Here is a 26466-nt window from a genome sequence, read left to right as displayed (position 1 = left end):
TACGCTCCTTAATAGCAGGCATATAAACAAAGCACCACACACAGAAGAATCAGTGGTGTGGATACAGCCACTTAAAAAATATCTGGGAAGAATGGGAACTCATCCTTGCAACCCAGGTCCAGGGTCTACCTACAAGGGGCACAATCACCAAGGTCGAGTTTCAATATATCCAGCATTACTTGCAGTACACATTTTAAGTGCCAGACACATTTACAGTCTAGAGCAGGCCCATTAGTGTTCTAACCATAAGTATGTGCAAGACATAGCTCATGGGCTTTTATAGCCTGTATATAAGTTAGCTGAATGCCTTTGTTCAGCCTGGATGTCTCTTTGCTTTCATGACAGAAAATCAAATGACAGAAAACCAGCAGTAAAATGACACAGGAAAGAGTAAGCTGAAAAACCATGCTGTACTTCCATTGTGTATGGTTTCTGCCATTTCCCAGATTTAGTAGAAATTTTATAAGGATGCTTACTCAAATTCTACTAATTCAAACTCAAGGGGGTCTGTTACAGGCCACTGGATCAGGGTGAGGAAGTTGACGAGGCCCTCTACAGGCAGCTGACAGCGGCCTCACAGTCACAGGCCATAGTCATCATGGGGGATTTTAACTTCCCTGATGTTTGCTGGAAGGACTACTCGGCAACCCAGCCACAGTCCAGGAGGTTCCTCCAGTGTATGGATGATAACTTCCTCATGCAAATGGTGGATGAGCCAACCAGGAGAGGTGCGCTGCTGGATCTCATCCTCACTAACAAGGAGGGTCTGGTTGAAGGAGTGAAGGTTGAGGGCTGCCTTGGTTGCAGCGACCATGAGATGGTGGAATTCAGGATCTTGTGTGGTAGGGCCAGTAGAATAGCAAGTAGAATCGCAACCCTGGACTTTAGCAGGGCAAACTTTGGCCTCTTCAAGCAATTGCTAGGGGAAATCCCATGGGCTAGGCTGCTTGAAGGTAAAGGGGCCCAAGATAGTTGGTTGACGTTCAAGGACTGCTTTTTCCAAGCTCAAGATCAGAGCATCCCGACACGTAGGAAGTCAAGGAAGAGGGTCAGGAGACCTGTGTGGCTAAATAGGGAATTGCTGGGTATGCTCAAGTGGAAGAGGAGAGTTTACAGGTCATGGAAGGAAGGGCTGGCCACTTGGGAGGAATATAAGGCTGCTGCTAGAGGATGTAGGAAGGCAGCTAGGATGACTAAGGCCTCCTTGGAATTAAAGCTGGCGAGAGGGGTCAAGGACAGCAGAAAGAGCTTTTTCAAATACATGGCAGATAAAACTGACACCAGAGGCAATGTAGGCCCGCTGATGAACGGGACAGGTGCCCTGGTGACAGAAGATACAGAGATGGCAGAGTTACTGAATGCCTTCTTTGTCTCTGTCTGCTCTGCCGGAGGCAGTCCTGAAGAGCCCTGTACCACTGAGACCTCAGATGGAGATAGGTCAACGGAGCGGTCTGCCTTAGTCGATGAGGAATGGGTCAGAGACCAGTTGAGCAATCTGGACATCTATAAATCCATGGGTCCAGATGGGATGCACCCGCGGGTGCTGAGGGAACTGGCGGAGGTCATTGCTAGACCACTCTCCATCATCTTCACCAAGTCTTGGGAAACGGGAGAGGTGCCTGAGGACTGGAGGAAAGCAAATGTCACTCCCGTCTTCAAAAAGGGCAAGAAGGAGGACCCGGGTAACTATAGACCAGTCAGCCTCACCTCCATTCCTGGGAAAGCGATGGAACGCCTTATCCTTGGTGCCATCTTAAGGCATATCAAGGATAAGAGGGTTATGAGGGGCAGTCAACATGGCTTCACCAAGGGGAAGTCATGCTTGACCAATCTCATAGCCTTTTATGAGGAAATAACACGGTGGATGGATGATGGCAGAGCGGTGGATGTGGTCTACCTTGACTTCAGCAAAGCGTTTGACACGGTCTCCCACAGCATCCTTGCAGCTAAATTGAGGAAGTGTGGTCTGGATGATTGGGTAGTGAGGTGGACTGTGAACTGGCTGAAGGAGAGAAGCCAGAGAGTTGTAGTCTATGGGGCGGAGTCTAGTTGGAGGCCTGTATCTAGTGGAGTGCCTCAAGGGTCGGTACTGGGACCAGTATTATTTAATATATTCATCAATGATTTAGATGAGGGAATTGAGTGTACTATCAGCAAGTTTGCTGATGACACTAAGCTGGGAGGGGTGGCCGACACGCCAGAAGGCTGTGCTGCCATCCAGAGAGACCTGGACAGGCTGGAGAGCTGGGTGGGGAATAACTTGATGAAATATAACAAGGGAAAGTGTAGAGTCCTGCATCTGGGCAGGAACAACCCAGGTTCCAGTACAGGTTGGGGAACGACCTGTTAGAGAGCAGTGTAGGGGAGAGGGACCTGGGGGTCCTGGTGGACGACAGGGTGACCATGAGCCGACACTGTGCCCTTGTGGCCAAGAAGGCCGATGGCATCCTGGGGTGTATTAGAAGGGGGGTGGTTAGTAGGTTGAGAGAGGTCCTCCTTCCCCTCTACTCTGCCCTGGTGAGACCTCATCTGGAATATTGTGTCCAGTTCTGGGCCCCTCAGTTCAAGAAGGACAGGGACCTGCTGGAGAGAGTCCAGCGCAGGGCAACTAAGATGATTAAGGGAGTGGAGCATCTCCCTTATGAGGAAAGACTGAGGGAGCTGGGTCTCTATAGTTTGGAGAAGAGGAGATTGAGGGGTGACCTTATTAGTGTATATAAATATATAAAGGGGGAGTGTCACGAGGATGGAGCCAGGCTCTTCTCAGTGGCAAACAATGATAGGACAAGGGGCAATGGGTACAAACTGGAACACAAGAGGTTCCACTTAAACTTGAGAAGAAACTTCTTCTCAGTGAGGGTGACAGAACACTGGAACAGGCTGCCCAGGGAGGTTGTGGGGTCTCCTTCTCTGGAGACATTCAAAAGCCGCCTGGACACGTTCCTGTGTAACCTTATCTAGGTGTTCCTGCTCCGGCAGGGGGATTGGACTAGATGAGCTTTTGAGGTCCCTTCCAATCTCTAACATACTGTGATACTGTGAAAAGCCTAGCATAGCAAAATAAATACCCCTTGCTTTTTAACACGCAGATTTGTGTTTAAACTGCTCTCTTGTCCAATCCATTACAAGCTTTTCTCAATGCATTCTTTTCTTGGCTGTGAAGTGATAGCCACACTGGCCTCCTGCTTTTCATATAACCATCCTTTAAGGACTTTAACCTGGACTGTGAGTTGATGCATCTACATACCTGTGCTTCATTATTAATGACAGTGTACTCTGGAAACTGCAGGTTCAGAGGTGTTCTCCAAACAACTAGCAGAACCCTACAGTCTTCTTACCCTCTCCTTCCTTAATGCAAAGTTAAGTGAAACAAGACTCAAGCTTAAATTCCAAGCTAGATTTTTCTCCTCTGTTTTGATACAGTATTTTTTTTCCTCCAAAATCCATTTTAAGAAACCTAAACTCTAACGTGCTTGCAAGTTTGAATGACAAATTGCTTACAGGCAATCTAGAAACATACCTTGACCTACAAGACAAGGAAACTGCTTCACTCCCACCCCAAGTCATTGGAAAACAGGACATACACACTTTAAGTTCCCTCAAAGCCCTTGGGAGAAGCTCTCTGTATAGCAAAGACAGGAATCAGTCTTTCTTCTGACAATATTTTAAAGGAAGATGAATTAATTTATCTCAAATTTGCTACTAAACTCCCTCCTTGTAGGGATTTATATTATTTTGAACATTAAAAAAAAGAAAATCTTCCTATTTTCTTAAGCTACTAGGTAAGAGCTTAAAAAATTATTTAAGCCTACCATATTAAATTTTTGGAGGTTACAAATTTTTGCCAGGAAGGAAACAGCAGCAGCTCCTAGCTCTGTGCTCTTCACACTCTACTTTGAAGTGACCTGAATACCAGCATAGGATCTACTGCTAGTCTGAGAACTCCTCACTCATTGCTTTCTCATTATATGGGGCTTTTAATATAGGGTGTTGGTCACATTAAACTCAACAAATACTCAACAAACACTTTGAAAGTAGCCCCCTGATTCATATATACCTGAACAAAGACCTGAGTGAGATGAGTTAACTGCAAATATGCGGTCTTTATACTATTTTGTATATTTAGGGCATATATATATATTATATATTTAGTGCCATTAAAACTCAGAGACAGTTCAAACTCTTAGAGCAAACTGCATTTAAAGACTCATTCTGCCTTTTTGAAGACTTTATTTGAAAACAAATTAGTTTTTAGCTTATACTGTGCAAGGTCTTACACCTGGGTCGGAGCAATCCCAGACACAGCTACAGGCTGGGCAGAGAAGAGATTCAGAGCAGCCCTGCAGAGGACTTGGGGGTGTTGGTCGATGAGAAAACGAACATGAGCCGGCTTCAGTGTGCACTTGCAGCCCAGAAAGCAACCGTATCCTGGGCTGCATCAAAAGGAGCGTGACCAGCAGGTTGAAGGAGGTGATCCTGCCCCTTTACTCTGCTCTTGTGAGACCTCACCTGGAGTATTGTGTGCAGTTCTGGTGTCCTCAACATAAAAAGGACATGGATCTGTTGCAACAAATCCAGAGAAGGGCCTTGAGGATGATCAGAGGACTGGAGCACCTCCTGTATGAAGACAGGCTGAGAAAGTTGGGGCTGTCCAGCCTGGAGAAGAGAAGGCTGCGTGGAGACCTCATAGCAGCTTTCCAGTATCTGAAGGGGGCCTATAGGGATGCTGGGGAGGGACTCTTCAATAGGGACTGTAGTGACAGGACAAGAGGTAATGGGTTAAAACTTAAACAGGGGAAGTTTAGATTGGATATAAGGAAGAAGTTCTTTACTCTAAGGGTGGTGAGGCACTGGAATAGGTTGCCCAGCGAGGTTGTGAATGCTCCATTCCTGGCAGTGTTCAAGGCCAGGTTGGACAGAGCCTTGGGTGGCAGAGTTTAGTGTTGTGGTGGCAGGGGTGTTGGAACTGGATGATCTCAAGGTCCTTTCCAACCCTAACTATTCTATGATTCTATGAAGGTAAAAATTCTAACATGAGTGGTTTGTGTAAAGCCTTATTTTCTTTCACCAGTTTGCAAGAATTTAATCTTTAAAATACAGAACATACCCAGTCAGGTATTACTGTAATTCAATGTTGCAAGTGTAGTGTAAAACTGACTGCCTTCTGTACAGTGTTCAATTTTATGAAGACAAGCTGTTCCCTTTTAAATGCCTAAGTAAATACATTTATAACCCTCTAAAAGCTAGTAACCACACTGGTGAATTTTGTACAATGAATTATGAGAAAGATCATTTTGGGAAATTCTCTTTTCAAACACTTGCTCCAGAGAGCTGGTAAAGTACAGGAGCCAGTCAGTATCTGTAGAGAAAAAGAAGCACCACTTCACATCTTGTAATAAAGCTGAAGGCTGCACCCTAATGAACATATGCTATATTGTTTGCTGTTGATTTACATTTTGCAGCAAGTGTAAGCTTACTTGACACAGTAAAACAAATGAGATGTTCAACTTTCCTTTGGATCTCAAATTGAGACATGACTGCATTCTTTTTTTTTATTATTTTTCAGGAGGTTATGAAGTTTACTAATGAAACATCAAATATTTGATTGCAGTACAATGATAAATAAATACCTACTGCAGTCTAATTAAGCAGATGTTTACATTTTCAGCTCTACAGGTCAGATTTTCACCTGGCTTCCAGTCTGTTTGTACATACAACAGGGATATTTGTTTTAATTAAGAAACTCTGGATTTTAACAACACAGCTATTGCATGTATATCTATAGTACATTACATAATCCCTAATTTACTCCTTTGTCCAACAATCTGATTTTAGCCATACAGTGTTGTCTAGAGTGCTGGAGCAGACCCTCAGTGCTGGAAGTGTTAATCTGTGTTTTGTAAACTTTCCCTTTTATCAGGCTGAGGTCTTTCTGTATTTTCATTACTTAGTAAAAATAGCTGTAGTATTGTTAAATCAGTGGGATTAACCTACTTTGAAAAGGAAATTAGGTCAGTTACTATATTCATGCTCAGCCTTCAACTCTCATGTACTGTTACAGCTCTCTTGCATCCTACAAAATGTGCATTTTCCTGTGAAAATACCTATCTGAGGGCAGCAGCAGTCTGCTTTATCCCACACTTGAACACAACACCAAAACAAACACATTGGGGTAAAGAACACATCACTTGCGATTAGGCTCTGCTGACACAAACATCTTGGCCAGAGAAAAAACACAACTTACTGCACACTTTTAAGTGACTCAATTCACAGGTTTGTGATGGTGAAGACATACTTCTGATATCTGAAACACACCTAAACACTAGATTCCAAGTGGCTTTTGAGGTTGTCTTTGCAAAAGCACTTAAGAATACCCCTTCCAAACTTACCTTACCTGAAAAAGAGACTTGGATGAAACAGCCACTGACAGTCGAAGGCACTCAGCCAACCACCAAGCTACTACCAGTCTCTGACCAGAGATCAGGGAGGAAGGGGTAGCAGTATCCTACCTGCAGTAATAGCTCCTGACAGCTATTGTGGCATCTGAAACACTGAGCACAGTGGAAGAAAGCAGCAGTTCCTCATGATCTGCGCAACTGCCACTGTCCCAGGCAAAATATGAGGCCTGGCTGCTTCCCTGCCATGCCTCCACTGGGAATGCAGATGCTCACAGACTTGCAGCTTAGAAGACCACATCTCCACTCACTCCACCCTCAGTTTTTTTAGCCCTCCTTTGTTCTTGGCCCCTTGTTTTTTTCACTACTCTTACTAAGTAAAGCTTAACTGCAGATACTGCAGTTGTTCATTTAGGCAGAGGATCTGCTGTGCACCCCCAGGCAGAGTTCACTCCTGCCTCTCACCACCTGTGAGAGCTCCAGGACAGAGCTCTTAAGTCTGTCACTTTCAGAAAAACCTTTATTCTGCTTCCAGTTTCCCCACATCAAGGAATTCTGATTGTCTTCCCAGTAAAAGGACAAGACTGACCTCTAGATAATGCATCAAGAGAAAGGCAGGGAGAGCATTACCCTCCAGCATGTCTCTGATAGTTCCTCTCCAAAGCATTCACAGTGACTTGATTTCACACTGAGGCAGGAAAATAAACATGTAGGGAAAACATACTGCAGTTACGTGTAATTCAGACAGCTAGCTCTCTGCCTCTAGGAAAAAGAACTGAAAGTTAACAGCATGCTTACTTTCCTTCCTCTCAGCTTCAGGCTGATCTACAGCTAACAAAGAGATTGCATTCTGCATGTTAAGTACACTGCAGAGGAGGAGAGAGCGGGGAAAGAAAGCAGGGCAAATCCAGACTGTACAGGGCATTTTTTGCTCTGGCATAATGAGCTGCTGCAATTCAACCTTTAGCATTCCTTAGTATCCATTTTTCCTTTCTATGCTTACCCACATGCACTGATATTGCTGAGAAAGGCTGTATCAACAGGAAGCCTAATATAAGCCAAGGAGCACAAGTGCTGCTGCAGAACCAGCTCCACAAAAGACCATACTGAAAAGCCTCAGGAATCCTCAGAAGCACTCTTCTGATTCCTTTCTATGGTACTTTTTAGCAGATGACAGAAAAAAAATCTTTTCTGTGATGTTGGTTTGAGTTTTTTGAGGTTTTTTAAACATGCCCACAGAAGGCAGCAGCATACAGTGCACACAGACTCCCCCATCTCCTTGGGTTAGCTTAAAAACAAGTGTCTAGGTTACATTAAACAGCATCCTTTGCAGTCTCTCTTCTCTATCTTCTTTAAGCAATGCATGGAATATGCAGGGATATGAATATTACCAGGGGTGTCCCTGCAAACCCCACTGAGCTGGGACTGGCAACTTTTAGATAAAGTTTTTTCTTTTCCCATTTTCCAGGATCATCTCCACACAGGAACAACTGAATGTTCCTTAGCTGTCAAGCAGATCTGGATTTTGTAATGTGATGTTGTTGCCTCAACATTCACCAAAAGAAACATGTAGACTTAAGGAAGAAATCAGTGACAGTAGCAATAAGCAACATGCAGATCAAAGTAGCATTTATCACTTCTACAGCATGTGGTATGTCAGCAAGCACAACTAAGAAACAGAAGCAAGTTCCAAAGACATGTGCAACCAAAATCAGCTCATGCAGGTAAATGAAATGTCAGAGATGGCAACAGCAGGATGGACAAACTAAGAATAGTAAGATGTTTGCAAAATCTTTACTTTTTCTGGATTATTACATGTCAAGCAGAGTCATACCTTTATTGTGTAATAAACACTCTATTTGTCCTGTTAAATGTCACTCCTTCTCAGAGTTAATGGCTTCAAGAACCAGAGATAATCTTGCACCCAAATTAAATACCACCACCACAGGTTCTTGGTTTGTATCAACATACTATATCCCTGGCATTTCTCTCATCAATCAGAACATATCACAGACAAGCAGTGTAAGCAACGCACTTGGAAAAAGCCGTTTTTTTCCTCTGCATGGGGAAGTGGGAAGGGTGTTCAGCTCTTCCCCCACACGAACAAGAAACAACATTTTGCAGAGTTCTTATGTTCTTTACCTTGTAGCAAACATTGCTCTCAGGGAAGAGAAGGTAGCAGCATCTTCTTTCAAAGCCTTCAGCTCATTTCGTAGCTTCATCATGGTCTCTGTAACCATAGCTTTCTCATTTTCATACTTGCTTTTTAGGTTGGCAAGGGCTACCTCTGCAGTCTGTTGTTTACCAAAAAAAAAAACCAGAAACGTGCTAGTTAATTAAACTCTTCACAAAGTGGCTGCCTAAGGCATCTGTAATCAGTATTCACATGATGAAACATTTACTTTGTACTGCAATGTTAAAATTTTGGTCAACTTCTCTTGTACAGATTAAATAAGATCTAATTTTTGAACACTGGAAACAGATTGCACATACGGGTCTCCTACTCCCATTAACCCTGCAGCAGCATCTAGGGAAGTTACAGAATATACATTTAGTGACTCCCATGTCCAACCACTAAAAGACATTAAACATTACATACTTCAAATACAAAATAGTCTATCTAGTATCTCTGTATTTAAATGCATTCATCAATCACTTGCACAATTCTCTAACCCCTACAGCATTTTGCCTGTCTTTCATTTTGAGGCACCTTTATTAAAATGTGCAAAACCACCCTGAAAGTATGTATGTATTTCTTGAACAACACTATACTTTCTTTAAAAGACAACTTTAATTTGCATTAACTTCAGAGGAGACAATGAAGCATGTCACATGTGTCTTAATAGCAGTTATTTTCATCTACTGCACTAAGGTGTATCAAATGGCACAGACCAATCCCCAAGCCCTACTTTTAACCTTTCACCCCTGTTATTTGGACCATGTTCTTACATCACATCCTCATCTTAGTAGGCTTTTATTTTGCAGGTTGAGAGAGAAGAGTACTTAACTAGAATTAGGTTACTACTAGGATTCTTTCAAGTAGAAAGTAAGACTTACCTCTTCTTTCAAGTAGAAAGTAAGATTCACCTCTTCATTTTAGATGTCTTACATGAAATATAATCTGATATAATTCAGACAGGCAGTAAGTTTAATAAATAATCTCATGAGTATGTGACAAGCAGAAGTCAGTTAAAGCCACCATCCTGAGCTTTACAGTAGGACAGCTGTGTGCCTCTAAAGAAACAGCCTGCTTCAGTCTGGCACCAAACAAGTACCAGCAACGAAAGCCCTACTGAGCTGAGGGTATGGCAGCATGACCTCGAAGATTCATTTTCTTGTGTTTATGACTTAACTCCCTGACACTATAACCTTCACATCTCTTAGACTTAGTTACCTGTTTGTTAGCCTTCAGTACAGTTCTCAGAGTTGCTATCTGCTCTCTCTTGGTGCTCAACAAGGACTTCAACTTCAGGATTTCTTCCATGAGTGCTTCTTTGTCTTTGTCCACCACTGGCCCAAGTTCTTGAGTGGCAACACGCTGCCTGGATAACTCGGTGGTTCTGTCTACAGCAGCTTGCAGGTGTTTGATCTGATCCCGGATTATAGCAATCAAATTGTAAATATTCATTGGTTCCTTCTGAGGATCTGACACAGGCGATGGCAGCAATGAAACTGGAGACGGACTGCTGTCACCACTTCCATTCTCTGCTTTTCCTAGCTCTATAGTTAACAGCCCTTTAGAAATAAGAATGGGAGACCTTCTTCCCTTGGCCTCTGGACTACTGCGTCCACCTTTACCTTCCTTGTAGTAATCCAGCATCACTCTGTTTGGAGTTTCATTGTTGCACATGCAGACATGGTGATATAAATTGGCCAGTTCTTCACTGAAGGTGACTAGCTCATCTTGGGCTACGCTGAGGCTGCCCTGTGTTTCTCCAGCAACCTCACTGACTTTCTTCAGCTCCTTCTCCAGCCTGGCCACCTGTTCTCTGTCATGCCTACTGGATTTTTCTAGGGAGGTGATCTTTTCAGTGAGAGCTTGGCTCTCGGTCTCATTTCTGCTCTTCTCTTCCTCATACTTAGACTCACATTCTTTGTATTTGGCCTTGAGATTCTTGAGTTCTTCTTTTAGGTCAGTAATTTCTGCCACAGCCACTTTGTACTTGCATTCCAGGATCTCCGGCCCATTGATATCAACTTCATAATAGTCTCCATCTTCATGGCTGTCTCTGTCCTTCTCATTGTCAAGGGCAGACTGATGTTCCTTGCTAACCTGGAGTTTCTTCATCGCATTTAGGTTTTCTGTGAGTCTGCCAACTTTTTCATGCTGCTCTGAGAGGGCCCCTCGTGTATTTTCCAGCTGCTTCTGCGATTCCTGTAGTGTTGTTAACAAGTTCACCTTTTCTCTTTCCATCTGAAATGCACGAACACAAACACATAAAGAAAACTGTATCACTTAAATGGTTTTATTATAAAAGACAGCAATTTAGCCAAGGTCCATATGGTTACAGAAACCCAATCACTTGCACATTACGTGTGCTATTTAATTTATTCTAAAGGTTATTTATTTTTAATTTATTAAAAAGCTGTTTCATTTATTCTAAAGCTATATCAAGCACAGTGTTCCTTGCCAATTCTTTCGCATTTTCACTTCAAAATCCGTATTATATGTTCTTCCATAGCTGATGGTCTCAGTGTGAAAATGTTCTTTCAGCTGAAGATAAGCAGAAGTTTATTGTTATCTTTCAAATTATCAAGTTATGAGAAATAGCATTAGAAAAAAAAACCAATTAGAAAACTTGCAGCTAGCCTATGGTGGAAACTTGGAGTTTCATGAAAGACTCAGAAATACTGAAACTTTCTTCTATGAAAGGTCTCATTTTAAAAAAATCCATCTATTTTTTCCACAAAAGCTTTTTCTATGGAAAACTTAAAAAGTGCTTGACAAAACTTTAAAACATTTCTGGGCAACATGAATATACACTGTGTTTCAAACTCTCCAACCTCCCAAAAGCACAAATGTAACACAGAAATGCTTGGTACTGATTAAAATTTCATGTTCTTTGAACTAATTAGAGAAAGGAATTCTGATGTATAAAACTTTTGAGGAAGATGACTGGGGTAAATATCAGTTTTCAAACAAAGTACTATCTTCCTCGCTAGGGACACCATGAAGTAGACACACCATGTACTGCACGGAAGATGCACTACAATTGTCCTCCAAACATGACATGACTGCTAATTTTTCTGCACATGAGAACAGCAGCATGCTGCATTTTTTCTCTGACAAATTTTTAACACCCTCAAGTTCTAAATCAATATGAGCCTTTAAAAATATAGTTCATACTGTTATGCAGTCCATGTGAGATACTTAAAAGACTGAAATAACAACCCCAGTAAACTCTAGCAGCTATTTGGAAGTACACAATTGTTTAGGAAGCCCATATACCTGTACAAGCTGTTGTTTCAGCTTCTGGATTTCAGAAATGTTTAATTCACTTAGAAGATCTGACACCAGACTTGGGGCTGGTGGGAAGCTTTCATTTTTCTTGGGTGTTGATGTACTATTCTTGCCATTGCTGAGTTTGCTGAGGCAGTTTTGTTCAAATCCATTCATGATTTCATCATTATTGGGCTCTGTGGCCTCATCACTGAACTTAAGACCATCTAAAGAGATACTTAGGTGGCTGTTGTACATGGAGTCATTGATGTTCATGTAGTGAGAGAGCTCCTTACGAAGGGTGTTCTTCTGTTCCCGCTCTGTCTTCAGTGTCTCTAAGGCTTCCTCAAGCTGGCGTTCAGCTATCTCCTTCAGCCGTATGGCATCTTCTAGCTGGCTGTTGAGAAATTCTGTTTCCTCTTCAAGCCTTTTGATTTCATGTTTCAGGCCTTCAAACTCCACCTGGAGATTATACAAACATGGGGGGCACAGGGGAACAGTAATGAAAATGTCTGCCTGCAAGGCACCAAATAATTTTACTTTTGAATGTTTGGTTCAGCAAATATGGTGAGAAGAGATTCATTTTTTTCAGTATTAGAGTCTAGTTTTGGCACTTTGACTCTAAGCTGCTTTGCACTACTCACCTTCACAAAGAGCATGGAAGAAAATTTCTAAGCAGACCACAAACGAGCTGATCTAATCCATCTTAATTGAGACACATGGGAGATACAGGATGTGATAAAAGAGTCACAAAACAGGCTTTCCTAGCACATTATGAAAACTCCTTCTCTGTTTGATTAACAAATTCCCTGTCCAACCTTCCCACAAATCCAAGCTCAACATTTTCAAAATCCAGCATTACAAAGCTATGCTTTTGACACTCTGCTGCACTGCTGTTAGAATATGCCACCAGGCTTAAAACTGTTGGGATGCATCAAACTCTGCTTTATATATTCAAAATAAAACATTTTAGCATCTGTGTCACCATCATCATTTCAGCACATTTTGAGAGAGCTACAATTTATAGACTCTACACTTCAGGCTCCCAATGTTGCTACATGAAATTTGGTGTCACATCTAAGTTTTATGTACAAAATTGCCTTTTTTTAAACCTGTCTTACACTGAAGTTATGAACAGCAACAGCTGGGGTAAAATTTTGAATCCCTTGGACAAAAAAAAAAAAAAAAAGCCCAAAGAATACTTTATCTTAACCTTGAAAGGAAAACATGCCACATGATACATTTATTTTTGCCAGCTGCTAAAGGAATTTTAGATGCCAACATATACCAACCTGGTGGTGCTGAACCACAACCAATTTAAAAACCAGGAACCAATTATGCTAATTCAGTTTTGCAAGTTATGCCTGGGAAAACTTAATGGCTTCTTCTAGTTTGTCAGTAGGATAATGAAAGCTTACTGAAATTCATCAAGTAAGATTAGCAATAATCCACTGGCATGAACAGAGTTAGCTCTTTGTTCTATACATGTCTATATATGAGCTCAAATATTCAAGATTGCAGTCTATTTCCAAAGGTTGCAGAATACAAACAGGTAGCCAATAATTATGAGTAACTGACAAGCAAGATAGCATCTGAGCGAAAGTTAGCTCAACCCAGAATGACAGCACCCTTGAACATTGGTATTTTAGAATGTGAACACTGAGCTTCCACTTGCTCCTCCAAGTATAATGAATGAAATAAAAATGTCCCTATTTTGGGCACATGAGCAAGGACAAAGTGAAAAAAACATTGACACAGAATTTCACCTGGAGATAAATGAAATATATCCAATATCCCAAATACCTTGCTTGGCAGGCAGCTTTCATTCAGAACCCTGAAGGAGTTCTGAAGCAAATCCTATTTATTTTATTTATTTATTTATTTGTTTGTTTATTTATTTAATTTATTTTACTTTATTTATTAGCAAATCCTAAGTTTTTGCTATGTGCTCAATACAACAGATGGTATTAACACTATTTTGTTTTTTCAGGAGCTTGTATTTTAGGAATATTATGCCATTTTCTCAATGGAATCTCGAATTTTATTTATATAATGAGGATGACGGGTATCTGAAGAATAAAAATAACAAGTCCCCATCTGACAGGTGAAGATAAGCAAATCATGCCAAAGGCCACATCTAGCAACACACCTAAGCTAACTACCTCTGCTAATGGTGACTCAGGAAAATCCTTCAGTTGTTCAAAAAATGCAGGTTTCTAAAATTCTGAAAATAGCTGGAACTGTGCAATTAAAAATGTGACCTTTTGGATGAGCAGTCACCCAGGTCTGACACTGTTAAGCAAATGTAACAGTAGCCCATGTTTAATGAAAGTAGCTGCAAGAGAGGAAGAGTATACAACTGGAGAGACAAAGTAAGAAGTAAGTAGCATTAAAAACATACGTTCAGAAATATATCTGCTTACAGATACTGTAGAAGACGACAGACGGATGGGTGGATGGACGGGAGAGTACTGAAAAGAGGCATTGAAAAACTAGTGTAGAAAAGACTAAAGCAAGTAACAAAGCTGACTGTTAGAAACTTCACTTCCATCAAAGACAGAGAAGGCAGTGGAATGACTTGGAGGTCAAAGTAAAAGCAGTAAAGTCTTAAGACAGTGTATAAGTAGAGACAGAAAGGACTTAAACATTTTGAGACAACTCTTGGTACTAAAAGATGGAGATTATAGTCTCAAAAGTGGTACAAAAAATAAGTGGTTGGATGCTGAAATGAAACAGAACCATGCTGTAACACAGGAATTAACTGTTGTTACCAAAGCAGTGCTCAGTATTTTTAAAAACTTGCCTGGTTTTGCTTCAGAACAGACACTTGTTTCTGGAGACAGATGTTTTCCTCTTCAAGCTCAGTGTAGTCTTGCAGCAGACGTGCTTCTCTGAATTTATATTCCTTAATATCATCTCGTAGACGGGCCCTTTGGATCTCCACATTCTGATTGACCTGGAAAAACAAAGGAACCCCACAATGACGGTGATTTAGACAGATATAATTATTTTTTCTTATGTGCACTAATCAATTAGATTCTATTCAAATAAATTCTTCCTCCCACCTCCCCCACTCTCCCAAATATTGTACAGAAAACCAAGTCATTAATACACAATAATTAGATTTTGTTTTCTGTCTTCTCTTACAAATTCTCACCCCTGACTCAGAAAAAAGTCAATGAGCAAGCAGGGAAAGCAACATTCACACCTGTGTCTCACTGGCTGTCAAAAGTTTTCCAGATCAGAAGTCAACGCCTGAATCTGTTAACACTTAAACAAGATGGGCCTTTTCACAAGAGACAGACAGATGCAGATGACTCCAGACATTTGGACATGTATCTGCTGCTGCTCTGCAACAGACCTTCCCTTTATGCCCAATGTAATAATTTGGAAATATGTTCTAATGAAAACCTTTGGAGAGAGATACCGAGTTAGACCTCAAATGAAATCCAACATCCAGGTAGAAAGAAATAGCAACTGTGGTTGACTTATAAAATGTTCCCTCCCCTCAGCCCCAACACTTGTGCAAGACCTCAAAAAAAAAAAAAAACCAAAAAAACAACAAAACAAAACTAATACCCTGATGGAGGATGATCTTTAGATCTTTTGTGACTATACAAAGACACTTAAATAAATTGAGCTAGCACATATCTAGTTGTGTGAATGGCTCACTGTACTTAGCCCTTATTTTTTCAACAGTATTTTCCTTCAAGCCACATTTTAAATCCTCAAAACAAAGGGGAAAATACGTCCTGAAACATTAGCAGAAATTTCTTCAGAGATGGCAAAATAGGCAGTATAGCTGTCTATGAAAATAGTGCCCAGATATTTTAGCAGCTGTACCTGTGAAGTGACAGGATGGCTCTCCAAACAGTTCTAAATCAGTGCAAAACAAAGGTGAGCTCATGAAAGAAGCTGCCTACCAATTCAGCTACGCAAGTTATGTGTTTTGTTTCTGGTCCCAGCTATCTAGCAGCCTAGCTGGGAAAGCCTCATCCTCTGGTATACAAACTCAGCTTTCCTCAGCATTCTCCACTTTTGGTTAGAAACAGGAATGCCACCGATGAATAAAATCCGGTCTCAGTCCCTTTGCAAGCATGCAGCAGGAATACAGAGAAGAAATACAACAGAAGTATCAACAGACTCCTACAGAAAGCTAAGAGTTAAAGGAAACGTTCACAGCAGGAGCAAACTTGAATCTGATACCTTCGGAACACAAACACAGAATCACCTGCAACTGTTACGACCAATACATTTAAATTGTAGCTCCCCACAAGTCAGGTACAGAAAGACTATATGCTAGAAACCTGCCTGCTTATTTTTAGCAATGAAGACCACTGCTTCCGAGCACACTGAGAAGGTAAAAATCAACATTCATTGCTGAAACCAGACATTACAGCACAGCAATGCAAATGAAAAGTTGCTACATTCCATATTCCAGGCCTAAGCAACTGTTGGCTCCATCTTTGCACAGACCCAAGGTGCATAGGGAAAAGTGCCTGCAGGTATCTGAAGGCTACAGGCTGACACGAATTCACATCCTGACTTCTTCCTCCTTAACAACTGCAATGAAGATCTCTTGCCTTTGGCAGAAAGAGCCTTCAGCCAGAGAATCCAAACTGTTTAACACTTAGTCATCCTCTCAGCTTTGCCTCAGCAGAGTTCTGCAAGGAATCCCTCAGGCCTGCACAGTGATAGAAATCACAGGGACCAGGTTTGAATCTATCCTTGCTTGCATGTAAGCTATGATAAACAACTAGGATGCTATTTTCCACACTCTGCAGGAGAATAAATGTGCTTTGAGTTGCACATATTCCACCTCCTCTTTTGATTTTTGTACCCTGCAGGATATCCTGTTGTGGGTATCAAAAAGAGTTTTGTACAAATTAGGAGACCTTATTCATAATTTTCCCTGTTCCTCAGTAAAATGTTCTGAAGTGAAATGGAAGACTTCCCACAAAGCTACTGGTGAGCTGCTCCCCCACCATTCAGGTTGCACTGCTCCTCTTCCTCTCTTCATGATATAATCTTTGCAGAGGTCAGTGCCTGGAGAAATCACTGGAGCCAGTCTTTTCTGAAGAAGGAATGATTTCTGCCTAATTGTGCCCGTTTAATTCAGAGCAACAGTAAGAGCTCGTTACTTAATGTGTAAGTACTGCCATGTTCAGCCTGCCACAAGAAAAATCATTCCATTTCAGTGCGTGCAGAAAGGCCAGATTTAGAAATAGCTCCCTTGCTTCCTGACTGGGGAAGGAAGATATAACCCAGATTTACTGGCTGTTTAGCAAGCTGTGCATTCAGCTTGCTCTTAACATTTTCTTGTCAAATAACCTGCAAGCTGCAGGGTTAAACTGAGTGCCATGCTAGCTCATACATCTGACCAAATGGCAACTTTTTTTTCTGTAGGGAAGTGAAGCTACTGCATCCTTCCTTAATCAGATTTTTCTGTTATCCATGTGGAAAGTGTATTTATGTGTTTTAAGACAGACACTGCACATGTCCTCACAGGTGGTACTTTACAATTCCCCGAGTCTATAGAAATGGTGAGCTGACCTACCAATATATTTTAACCTTTGTATAACTCTTGTTCCTTCAATGGCTTCTTCCTTCCTCCTCTGTCTGCAATACAGTGTACAAGGGGGAGCAGGGTCACATAGGCAGGCCTAGCTGGGCTCTCAGCTTTATGAAATCCTACTTCCACCTAAAGCAAATCACACAGCACTTTAAAATAGCAATTACCACAGTGGAGAACTGATGGCTGCTGAGTATTCATCTACCTGAGCAAATTCCTCAACTTCTCAACCTAGAGAATATTCCCACTACACAGAAGCCTCCCATCCATCCTGCTTAGGCAAAGACTGGGTTATGAAAGTGATTTTGACTGATCTAATTCCATAGACCAACCCTGCTCCTGCTGCTAGAAAGCTTGTATTCAGCATTTTCGTTCTCTCAGCTTTGCCTTGGCAGAGTTCTGCAGAGTCCCTCTGGGCTGCACAGTGCTAGAAATCACAGGGACCAGTTTGAATCCATCCTTGCTTGCATGTAAACTATGATAAACAGCTAGGATGCCATTTTCCACACTTTCTGCAGGAGAATAAATGTGCTGTGAGTTGCACATATTCCACCTCCTCATCTGATTTTTGTTCCCTGCAGGATATCTGTTGTGGGTATCAACCTGACTGTGCTTGGAAACAGTGGGTATGTGCCATGTGAACTTGAGATCTTCAGATTTTATCTCCTGGTCCAAGAATACTGCAACTTCTGTTAGGAAAAAGAAATCAGGTCAGGTTTGCTCAAGAGGAAGATGAGAGAGAGAAAGCCATCATAAGAAGGTGCTGCTGGCTACGCACGGTTGCTGGTCTGCCTCTGCCCCAAAAGCATTTGCCCACTGACAGGGACCATGAACAGACTTGTCATGCAGGTGATCTCCACTGCTGTGTGAAAGTTGAGGCTTCCAATAATTAGAACAGTTCTAACAGCCTAGAAACAGTTTGATCTAATGGAACAAAGTATAGTAATAAATATGTATTTCCAATAGTAGCTCTACATCACATTTAATCAAATATATATAGTGACACACACATATATACACACACATTGTGACATCAAACATACTTTTTTATATATTTCAGATTGAGACTGCTTCTCAAAAGCTAATAACCAAAATCAGTCTTCTCTATATCTGCACTCCAGAGAAAAGAGCCATAAAACCTACAAGTGAGATACTGCTCTGCCTGGGGAAGCAGTGGTGGCTCTAAAGAGTTACAGAACAAGAGATCACAAAGCAAGCTTGGAAACAGTAATTTGATGAAATTGATTTCAAACCTTGAAAGCTCTCAGGGTTTCATTTCCCAACTGAAGCATATAATTTAGACTCCTCTAATGCACCAGGTGTCTTAGGAAAGTCAAAACCATGAAACCTACTGTGATAACTCAGTACAGAACAGCCTCAGGACAGACGCAGTGATGAGCTGGCAGTAATGGTGAGGATGTGGCATGGAATTCTTTCAATACCACCAGACCTTTCCTTGACATCATGGCAGCTGATATCCTGAACAGTCTTGCTTGTTCACAACCAAGCCAAAACAAGTCTGATGTTTCAGTATTTCCATAAACCTCTTTTTCTAGCCCACTGATAGCTTCTAAATGCTCTTCTCCCTGGTCAGGTTCTTTTTTCATTGTTACTTGTGTTTTCTGATTTTAACATACCTCTGTTAATCTGTGAGAATTACTGACCAAAACCCTCCCACCTGATGACATTACAGAAGAACTACTCTGTGCTGTGCTCTGTAGTCTAAAACTACAGTTGCACTCTGCTGTTTTCCCTTTTCAAATCCATGTTACATTTCTGCCACCAGGTATCTCCACAAACCACGTACTTTCAATAATCATAAGTACAAGATTCTCTTGTTAATTAATAAGTGCCCTCCCCTGTTCCAAGGTCTGTTGGAGGCTCATTTATTTTCTTACTCATATCTCTTGCTTTAAAATTAAAGGCCTATTTTTTAAGTTTATAACTCATTTACGGTGGTGACAGTCCTCCTCAGGCAGATTTAACACTGGCCGTGTGGCAGCAGGCCAGCAGCAAGTTTACGGATCTGCAGCACTAGATACCATAAATACAACAGACTTAACAGAATTGATAACTAAAATAATATTGCCAAAAAAGAAGTTAGTACAGTACCAAAAATTAGACGTCTCCTATTGACTTAACTTGGCCGTAACTAATTTCTATGCAAAGCATGAGAAAAAAAACTTTGGCTAAATTTGCACTCCCAGCATTAGTGGCCTGTTTTCATGAGGTGCCACACCTCCTGGATGTGAAAAGTGCTTAGTTTACACTACACAATCTTACCAATCTTTCAGCAGCCTTGTTTACCACTTTGAAGGACAGACTTTGCTAACTTTCTGATGACGTAATACAATTACTTCATACATCTTATGAAACCTCCTTCCCTTTTCACAGCTGTATTTCAGACAGTGTGTTACATCGAGCTTGTATTCTTCAGAAACAATGTGGGGACACAGCAATTGGATCTTCATCAAGCAATGACCAGAAGCTGTTTCCAGAGATTTCCTGTTTCTCAACTATTACCTTAGAGTTATGAGAGGCTTTGAAAAGCCAAAAGTACCACAGGGTCAGATGCTCTGAATATACTTATGCCACAGTAGCCTTTTCCTTACCGGACACACTGTGGAGGGAGCAGCCAAGTCCTACATGTAGAGCCTGATGCACTGAAGCTGTGTACCAGTAATTAGTAAGATCCTGCTTTCTCCACTCAAAGTGCACACTCTGTGCCTGTTTTTATGCCACTGACCTATATTTCCATAAAGGAATTAAAAAAAAAAAAAAAAAAAATTCCATCTTTGGCCATTATTTTTCTAAGAACTCTTTTGATTAAACTGAATTTAATTGATTTGATTAAAATTATACTGTATAAAAATCTACATGTACGCAAATTTGCAGCAAAACAGAAGAGTCCCTTTGTCATGAAAAGCTATGTTCATTGGCTCCATGCTAGCTTTTCCTCCTACAACAGCTTTTGTCCAAGTTCCTACGAAATCAAATGGCTGAGACATTGTGAAGATCAGACAGCTCTGTTAGAATAACCACCAGAACATACACCACCATCATTAAATCACAGAAAGGGCAAGTCTTCATTCTAGATTCTTCATTTTAGGGCAAAATACCATGACAGCAGAAGCAGTGGCACCCCATTTTCGAAAACAGCTGTCAGTGCCTCTGCTGACACCCATCTACATTGCCAGTTAGCCGTAAGTAGTCCCCATACTGCTCCTAGAACTGCTGACTAATCTGTTATTTATCAGGATGAAATCAGTCATTTTTTTTCAATCTCTGCAACTGGAGGGTCAGAATAACCCAGTTAAGGATACCCAAGGATACCTCTTTGCTTCCAGACCTAAGCTACCCCGTGCAGAAGCAGACTGGATTTCACTGCATGTGATTACTGAATACCTGCTTATTCTGTTCAGTGTTTCCCCTGTCAGTCTAACACACAGAGGACAGGCAGCTTTGGTTCATGGCAATGCCAGCTATGCTGTGTTTCTCTCACCTGCTCAACTCTCACAACAGCAGACACCTCCCCCTCTGGGCAATCAAATGCTCAAAAGCAGCAGGGTTTATGAGTTTGCTACAATCACCGATTTCACTAGAGGGAAAGAATACTGAGCAATGTCAATTAGAAGAATCTGGACCCCGTCCATCTATAGATGATCCAGTGGGCATTTATGGAGAGCTACGAAGGAATACTTGGTACATTACCACCCCAAACTTATTTCCCCTAAAAAAAGGATCAAGAGGAATACCAGTAAAGTACCTCAAAACTAAACTTCAAAGCTAAAACACAGGGTAAAAAAAAAAAAAAAAAAGAACAAATTTTGATACAGTCCCAAGTGTGGCAACAGCCCAACGTTATTTCTGATGGTACAGGCGCAGCCCCTCACTGGCTTCTTATGTTTCTGCCCAAGTGGTGTTTTGTCACAAGCCATGTTCTTAAAACCTACAGAATGTGACTTGAACACGAATCTCAGGTGATGTTCTAAGCCAGTCCATCAGCACAGAACTGCTAGGTGAAACAAAGCAAATATTTTCCCCAAGTGTATCCCAGTACTGCTTTGTGGCATACCGTACTACACATTCTTTCCTATTTTCAAAAGAATTCCACTCTGGCCTAAACAAACCTTGCTTACTTGGATGGCCAAGGGTCATCTGCTTCAATGGAAGCAGTGCCAAACCCAGGTGCAAAAAGGCAAATCTGCTTCTGCATCCCAGAACAGTGCTGCCAGCACAGCAGAAGTTTTCACTTAGGAGAGGGAGGGGAAGAACAAACCTCTTGAATAAAGTTTGTAAAGTAACTTCAAGCCATGATTTCACTGATTAGAGCATTTCCAGCTACTCCTGCAATAGTGCATATCGATTTCACATTTTTGTAAGATCACAGCTGCATACAAGAGACTTCCTCCCTCCACCGCTCATGCTAGTCAAGACACCCTGGGCAGGCTAAAGGTTGTGATGAAGGTTACCAGGAGCTGTGACTAACAAGAAAGACTCATCCTGCTTGTCCTGAAGCTCTGATAGACACCAAGCAATTCAATTAGACCAATAGAACAATGAAAAGATCATCCGGCACATCAAGAACGCTACCTACGAGTCCCCACACAACAGAGGATTGTGGAATCTGAATTAAGACTTTGAGAATCATGTTGAGTTTTATCATGTCAGAAGAACAGTAATTTATTTTAATATTTCTTTAAAATCTGAAAATACGCAGTGTTCAATACAGTGTTCAAATGGTGACCTGGAAGACCCCCATTTCCAGTATTAATTCAGTTTTGGACTCTGAGTTTCTAGGCAGCAGCCATTACAGCAAGAGAAACCATGGTTAACATATTCCCTTTGAATATATCAGTGCACAGCAACAGAGAAACCACAAGCAGATGCCTCCTTGAGTATGTGCAAAGCAAGCCAACTGAATTTCCATGACAATTCATCTTCTTTGGAATGTATTCTTGTTATGTTTCAAATGGTTACCAACTACATGCAGTGGTTCCTCCTTGTAAAAATACCCAGCTCTCATCATTCTTAAAAACAAACACCAAAGAAAAAAAAGAGGCTTAACTGATCCCCAGCTGCACTGCTCACATCAGAGGTAACTCCTTCAGCATATTTTAGCACCATTTAAATTCAATCCTGTCCACACAGTTAAAAAATATAGTAACGAATCAATGAGTATCTGCTATACACTGCTGAGGGGTATTATTTGAGCGCCACACCGGAATCCAGAAGGGACCTAAAAAAACATAGGTAATCAGCTCTGCTAGAACCTTTGTGTTCAGAGGCTTTTCCATTAGAAGTTAAGCATTGCTATGGAATTCTTGAAGAAGAAGTGGGGAAGAACCATCTTCACCCCCACAGTGCTACATTGAAAGCCATGCCACACGGCCGCTTTGCTCCCAGATTCGGTGCTGATGAGCAGCCCAGTTTCTAGGAGCTCTCTCCTGCAGCCTCTCCTGTACAATGTAGGGAATGGCAGCACACAGTGATGTGGGATATCAGCCCTGCAGCCTCTCTTGCAGGCTGGGCAACCACACCATGACCAAGCACAGCAACCCTCAGAAGGTCTCACTGCAGCCCACCAGGCAGAGCAGGACAAACACTGTGCTTTTTCTTCTTTCTTTTTTTACCAAAATACCCTTTTCTCCACAACTCACCAGCCTGCAACCTGGTTTTACAGAAGTTCATGCAAAGCTCTCAGCTCTCTCACACCGTTCTGTTTGCTTGTATGGTTTTTGTCAGCACCTTGGCTGTAGAACTGCCCACCACCCTCCATGTCCAACTCTGCCATTCTGGCTAACTTTGGGTTGCTGGTGGTTATTATCAGCATTCAGGCAACTTCATATAGTATACAAAGCTGAAGCATAAAGCCACCCTCAAAGCCCTGCTACAGAGGCTTTCTAGCAAGGCTCACCATGTTCTTCAACTAAGCCATTACCCTTTCGGTTTAGCTCCTTAAGTGAAAGGAGCTCGCTCCTTGCTCTTTGTCAACATTCAACCCCAGCTCTCCATTTTCTTCTTGCCTTTTTCTCTAGATTAACCACCCTGCTTCCATTTCTTTTTCTCTCCCAATTCACCCTGCCTCCATGGGATCTCCCGCCCTCTGTACCTCCTAGAGACAAGGCACAAGTCTTTATTTATACCTTCCTTCAGTGTAACCAAAACTCTTGCACTGCCAAAACTCCAAGCTCCACTGCTCCACAGCAACCAAATCTACCATCAACTTCCAGAGCTTTCCAGCCTTCCTCACTTCAATTAATCCAAATATTACCACTACAGACATCTTCTTTTCCCTTGCTCTAAGTCATATTCTCCATCAAAAATGTCCTTTTCTCCTGCTTTCTGCATTTGACACTAGTGCCATTCAGACCTCTTTTTGCATTCTTCAACACTTCTGCTTCCAAAAGCTGCAAATCCTCCTCTGCTACTGTCCTTTCTGCTTGGAAAAAACTCTAGAGATCAAGTAGTTTTTTCTTCCTTGCCTCCCCAAGATTCTTATCATGAAAGAGAATAAATCTTTCAGCATTTTCACTTCAAGCTGTTCACCTATATAAGCAGCATTACATATTAAATACTATTCAGAATGGGGAAAATAGTTTACTTCACACTATGCGTATGTGTACAGAAGTATTCTGTAAGCATATTTTTGCTATATGATTAACATTACCTCAAGTTTCTTTGACCTTTGCAATATATCAAAAAATATCACAGCAATAATGTTGGGAGTTTAATATGATATAGTTGCATCGAAAATGTATCCTCCCTTCCTGTTTATTTAAAAAAGGAAGAAAGAGCCCTCTTGTTTGATGCAGAAACACATGTCAGACTACATGAACCATAGGACTTTAAATCTAGAATACATTGTAATAAACTACTCTAACACACTTCTGGCCACTTACCAGTAGTGAAGAGTCTATAATTGAGCACACAATAAATGTTGTTTCCACTTACTCTCTGCTATAATGAAAGCAATGCCTTCTTTAATCATGACTCCTGACACAGCTCTTAGGGCACACAGGAGATGGAAGCTCTGCTTCCCTGGCTGCAGGGGAGATCTGTTGTGCTTTTTTTTCTGTACGAGTTACCAGCGTGTTCAAGAGGCAGAAACAGAAAGCAACCCAAAGGATTATTCAGCATCTTAGTTATAAATCCTAGTGGGAAAGAGATATATATCTGTCATGGCCCATAACTCAGAACCATGCAGCCCTTCTCTCAGTCCCCCACTACTTCCTCCTCCGCTCTGGGAGGGATGGGAGAAGAATCGCAAGAATGTCACTCCCATGGGTTGAGATAAGAGCAGTCCAGTAACTAAGGTATAACACAAACCACTACTGCTGTGATGCATAATACAATTGCTCAGCACCCACCAACCGATACCCAGCCTGACTCAAACAGAGATCTGGGCTTTTGGTGTAACTCCTCACAGTTTCTATAGTGGACATGACATGCTGAATAAGGAATTCCCCTTTGGCTACATTGGGTCAGGTGTCCTGTCTCTGCTCCCTCCTGCCTTCCTCTGCCCCACCTCCCTGGCAGAGCATGAGACTGAGAAGTCCTTGATCAGAGTAAACATTACTTAGCAACAACTAAAAACATCGGTGTTATCAGCGCTGTTCCCAGGCTAAAGTAAAAAACACACCACTGCACCAGCTACTAAGGAGAAAAATAACTGCTCCTGCTGAACCCAGGACAATAACTATAACCTTAGGAATACCCTTCCTTCACTGATGATGCTAAAGAAACCTGAAGAACTTCAGCAATCAGATTACTGTATATTTACAGAAGACTTGTCAGCCACTGTCACTCTGAGCAGACAGGGTCACATGCAACAACTTAATGGCCTGTGAAAGCTCAAAAAATATAAATGCTTCTTAGCAGTTAAAACAGTCAAATATCAGAATCAGAGTCATGGAATGGTTTGGGCTGGAAGAGACCTTAGAGCTCATCCAGCTCCAACCCCCTGCCACAGGCACAGACACCTTTCACTAGATCAGACTGCTTCAAGCCCCATCCAACCTGGCCTTGAACAATGCCAGTGACCGGGCAGCCAGAGTTTCTGTGTTGCAGGGACTCACCACTCTCACAGGGAAGATCTTCCTTGTATCTGATCTGAACTTTTCCTGTTTGAACCGACTACCTTTGTCCTATCACTACAGTTCCTGATGAAGAGATGTGAACAGAGGTGGGAGAGACATTGTTGGGAAGCCCAGGACACAGTATGTTCACATTGTTCTAACTGCAAGGCCAAGAAAGCTGACCACAAGCACCTGTAGTGTTGCTGCATCCAAGGATATGGAGAGATGACTGCAGGCAACTGTATTACTGAACATATAAGGCAGTCATGGTCAAAGGGATCTAATAGAACATCTCTTGTTTCCAGTGACTGAAGATCAGCTTTTCTAATCAGAGTGCTGGCAACTGTGTCCTTCACTGAAGTGTTTGGCTGCCCACAACCAGAGACTGAATTCTAGGTCTTCAATGAAGAATAAAGATGCCAGTGCTGGCTGGTTGTTTTAGGTTTACTAAAGAGCATGGGTGAGCTTCATAACCTGTAAACTCACTTAAGAAAATTATTTACATGATTTGACTAGAGCATGTGTGAGAGACTGATCTGAAATCAGACTCCACTGTCCACTGTGTCAAAGACTGGTATGAGAAGCTGAGATGGGATTCCACCTATCTTTTGTCTCAGAGATAGGTGGGAGGAGTTGAGATAAGAGTCTTCCACTGTTCATTGCCTGAGGGATGAGTGGGAAAGAGCTAAGACTCTGAAGTCCATTACCTTGAGGATTGGTGTGAGGAACTGCAACCCATTATCCCAAGAATTGCTGCAGACACGTGTGTGCAGATGCGTGCAGTCAAAGAGCTAATTGCAAGACCAGGGAAAGCGGGCCACCAGGAGCGTGTAATACGTGACACAAAGAGCAGAGGTACTCCTCCCAGCTCTTCACAAAAGGAGAAAAAGGTAATCACCAAGAGAGACACTGCCAAGGGAGCCATGGCCATAAGGATGACTCCGGAAAGACACCTCTGTGAGGACACTCCACTAATGACTA

General features: G+C 41.8%; 1 protein-coding gene across 2 annotated transcripts in view; it reads right to left on the bottom strand.

The window, feature by feature from the left end:
* Positions 1-26466, bottom strand: part of BICD2 (BICD cargo adaptor 2) — an 83888-nt gene that overhangs the window by 10323 nt on the left and 47099 nt on the right. For both annotated transcript variants that reach the window (XM_061357762.1, XM_061357764.1), the window contains exons 3-6: positions 14639-14791; positions 11845-12297; positions 9790-10809; positions 8538-8689 (exon numbers count right to left, since the gene is read on the bottom strand). In XM_061357762.1, coding sequence (XP_061213746.1) covers positions 8538-8689; positions 9790-10809; positions 11845-12297; positions 14639-14791 — 1778 coding nt within the window. The remainder of the gene's footprint in view (positions 1-8537; positions 8690-9789; positions 10810-11844; positions 12298-14638; positions 14792-26466) is intronic.

Source organism: Neopsephotus bourkii, unplaced genomic scaffold, assembly GCF_033783945.1.
Source record: "Neopsephotus bourkii isolate Nb327-2 ecotype Australia unplaced genomic scaffold, CSIRO-AGI_Nbou_v1 NB_923, whole genome shotgun sequence".
NCBI classification, from domain to species: Eukaryota; Metazoa; Chordata; class Aves; order Psittaciformes; family Psittacidae; genus Neopsephotus; species Neopsephotus bourkii.
Note: the sequence above shows the minus strand (reverse complement) of the source record. Positions and strands in the feature narration are given on the sequence as shown.